The 3461-nt window shown below is 42.6% G+C and overlaps 1 protein-coding gene across 1 annotated transcript; it reads right to left on the bottom strand.

Annotated features, from left to right (window-relative positions):
* Positions 1 to 1321: 1321 nt before the first annotated feature.
* LOC135887451 (olfactory receptor 14A16-like) lies at positions 1322 to 1993 on the bottom strand (the record flags this gene model as incomplete). Its single annotated transcript, XM_065415206.1, has 1 exon — positions 1322 to 1993. A coding segment is annotated over one exon (672 nt), but the record flags the coding sequence as incomplete, so codon positions are not given.
* Positions 1994 to 3461: the final 1468 nt, after the last annotated feature.

Genomic DNA, 3461 nt, shown 5'->3' with positions numbered 1-3461 from the left:
GCACTGGGAAGGGGAACATGAGGGTGAGTGACAGCAGCCTGGGGGAATATTGGGGACAGGGGCACCTGACAGCCCCACATTCCCCTTCCATGTATGTGCCAATATCTGGAGGTTCCCAATCCATCTATGGGGGTCCAACACTACCTGCTCCCATCAGGTGATCTTGAGGGATTTGTCCTTGCCCTTCTGGGGGGCTTAACCTGTCTCCCTTACCCCTTCCTCATGTGTGCCGGGTCTAGGGAAGCGCTGCCTCTTGGGGTGTGAAGCTGAGACGAGTCACATGGAAAGCGTGCACCAACAACACCGTGAATACCCTGCTGACCCTGGGGTGACTGGCACGAGTGATACAGTTAACACCTCTCGGAGCTATTGATTCTGGCTGCACCATCTCCTGGAACGGTATTCACTCAGCTCAGAACAGCTAATTAAGATTAACAGGCCACTTCTCTGAGCCTCCAATGTAGCAGATGGATGCATCCGACTTTGTGCTGCACTTATGGAGAGGTTCTGGGGGTGGATGTGAGGGGAACCCAGACAGGCACAGAATAGAGTTCCTGTCCAGAAAAACATGGTGGTTCTGAAAAGAGCCTTTTGCTTCTCTTGTCCTCCATATCCATTGCTATCTACAGCTGACACAAGGACCACTTACTCCTACTAACATTTTTCTTTCTCTTCAAACAGCTAGAAAATTAAATAGCCAAAAACTTCATTGAAACAGAGTTAAGGTCTCCCAGTGAGAGTTCGTGCCCATCCAGAAGGTCCCGTTCAGCAAAACTCAAGCTTCAGAAAACCAGGACATACAGAATTAAGGTAAGATAAGGTAAGGTAAATGCCCACATAACCTTAACTCTGCCCCCTTTGGGCGATGCCCCACAACACCCATAACACCCACACTCAGGCTCTGCCTTGTCACTGCAATGGACAGGCACTACTAGCGCTTGCCCTATGCTCGAACACTGTGTCTGGACTATCACTGGGCAACCTTAACTCTGTGTTAACAAAGGATTTTGTGGGGTTTTTTTTGCCATTTATAGCTAGATTGATCAATCGATTCTTATCTGATTTACACTGGTGTAAAACTAGAGTAACTCCACTGACTTCAGTGAATTTAGTCTGGATTATTACCACTGTAAACACAGCATTTCGTATAAAAAAGATTGCACATCATCTTCCCACTGAGGCAATAATGTCATCATTTGATTATATCAGTAAGGAAACACAGAATGAAACCATGGTGAAGGGAGAAATCTTAAAATGTAATTTTTGATGAATAACCTCCATCCGGTTAGTTTCTTCAGGGCACCTTTGATCTCCTTGTTCCTCATCCTGTAGATGAGGAAGGCACCATGGAAGAAAGCACACCTATCACAAGATCCAGACCTGATGGAGAGCAGGAGGTGGGCTTCACGTAAGCAAAAACAGCAGTGCAAAATAACAAGGAGACCACAGTGAGGTGAGGAAGGCAGGTGGAGAAGGCTTTATGCCAAACCTGCTCACAGGGGATTCTCAGCACTATTTTGAAGATCTGAACATACGACACAATTATAAAACCAAAGCAGCTTAAGCCTAAGAATAGGTTAAAGGAAAGAACCAGAGTTTCACCAAGGTACAGGTCAAAGCAGGCCAGCTTGAGTATTTGGGGGATTTCACAGTACAACTGACCCACCATGTTGCCTCCACAGAAGGTTATTGCAAACGTGTTCCCAGTGTGCAATATAGAAAGGAGAATTCCAGTGATCCAGGCACTGGATGCCAGTTGGACACAAGCTCTCCTGTTCATTGTCGTCTCATATTGCAGTGGTTGGCAGATGGTGACATATGAGTCATACGCCATGATGGTGAGAAAAGCAAAGTCAACTGCAGTGAAGAAGATGAAGAGAAAGACTTGGGTAACACATCCAGCATAAGAAATTGACGTGGTGTTTAAAAGGGAGTTGGCCACGGACATGGGAACAGTGAGGGAGATAGATCCAAGGTCTAAGACGGACAGATTTATCAGGAAGAATTACTTGGGGGTGTGAATGTGATGGTCAAGCAGTGCAAGGATGATAACAAGGAGATTCACTGTCAGGGATACCAGGTAAATCCCTAGAAACAGCACAAAGTGTAAAATACGCAGCCACCGAACATCAGAGAATCCCATTATATATATTTAATCTGGCTGTGTAAGGTACCATACAAAAAGTATTTTAAATAAATGTTCCTGTATTGTGCTACAGACTGAGGTTGCTGGTCCTCTTTTCAGGTCAAACCCCATTCCTCTGCTTTTCACAGTTCCTCATAGGTCAGGTTTTCTAAACCTTTGATCATTTTTGTTGGTCTCTTCTGAACTCTTTCCAATCTGTCCACGTCTTACTTAAAGTGTGGCACCCAGAACCAGACACAGTACTCCAGCTGAGGCCTCACCATTGCCAAGTAGAGTGAGACAATTACCTCCCATGTCTTACATACAACATTTTTTTAATACACTCCAAATGATATTAACCTTTTTCGCAACTACATCACATTGTTGACTCATATTCAATTTGTGAACCATTCTAGCCCCGAGATCCTTTTCAGCAATGCCACCACCTAGCGAGTGATTCCCCATTTTGTAGTTGTACATTTGATTTTTCCTTGGTAAGAGAAGAACTTTGCACTTGTCTTTATTGAATTTCCTCTTGCTGATTTTAGACCAATTCTCCAATTTGTCAAGGTCATTTCAAATTCTGATCCTGTCCTCAAAAGTGTTTGCAATCCTTCCCAACTTGTGTCATATGCAAGTTTTATAAGCATATTCTCTACTCCATTATCCAAGTCGTTAATAAAAATGCCACCAGAAAAGTGTTGCAGGTTTTGATCATAAAACTATGGGTGGAGATTTTCACCTTGGGGACTGGGATGACCAAATCCCATTAAAACTAATTGGAATTTTGGTGGCCAAATATCTATAGACAAGCTTGAAAATCCAATCACTGGTCATGTTGGCCCCTCCAGGAACACAAAATAGCCTACATCGCCTAGAGAGAGGTGGAGTTGTGTTACCCTGAGGTGTTGCCTAATTCAGCTAAAATCTCCCGGAATTAATTTGAATAAATCTGGTCAAAAACAGGAGAGAGGATCAGAATCCTCCTATACCATTATTTAAAGGAAATTTTATTTTTTTTAATTCATAGAAATTTAGAATCTTTTTTAAAAAATCTACCATTTTGTCAATTTTTGGAAAAATGTTGTTCCTATTTTTGGTGGAGATCAAATTAGATTAATAGATTCCAAGGCCAGAAGGGACCATAGTGACTGTCTAGTCTGACCTCCTGTATAACCCATCCCACAGAACATCTCCAAAATAATACCTAGAGCAGATCCTTTAGTAAAACATCCAATCTTGATTTGAAAATTTTCAGTGATGGAATCTACAAAATAAGTAATTAATAATAAACTAAGCGAGATATTCAAAGAGGATTAATGGATCTGGGCACTCC

The sequence above is a fragment of the Emys orbicularis genome, chromosome 13, assembly GCF_028017835.1.
Source record: "Emys orbicularis isolate rEmyOrb1 chromosome 13, rEmyOrb1.hap1, whole genome shotgun sequence".
NCBI classification, from domain to species: Eukaryota; Metazoa; Chordata; order Testudines; family Emydidae; genus Emys; species Emys orbicularis.
Note: the sequence above shows the minus strand (reverse complement) of the source record. Positions and strands in the feature narration are given on the sequence as shown.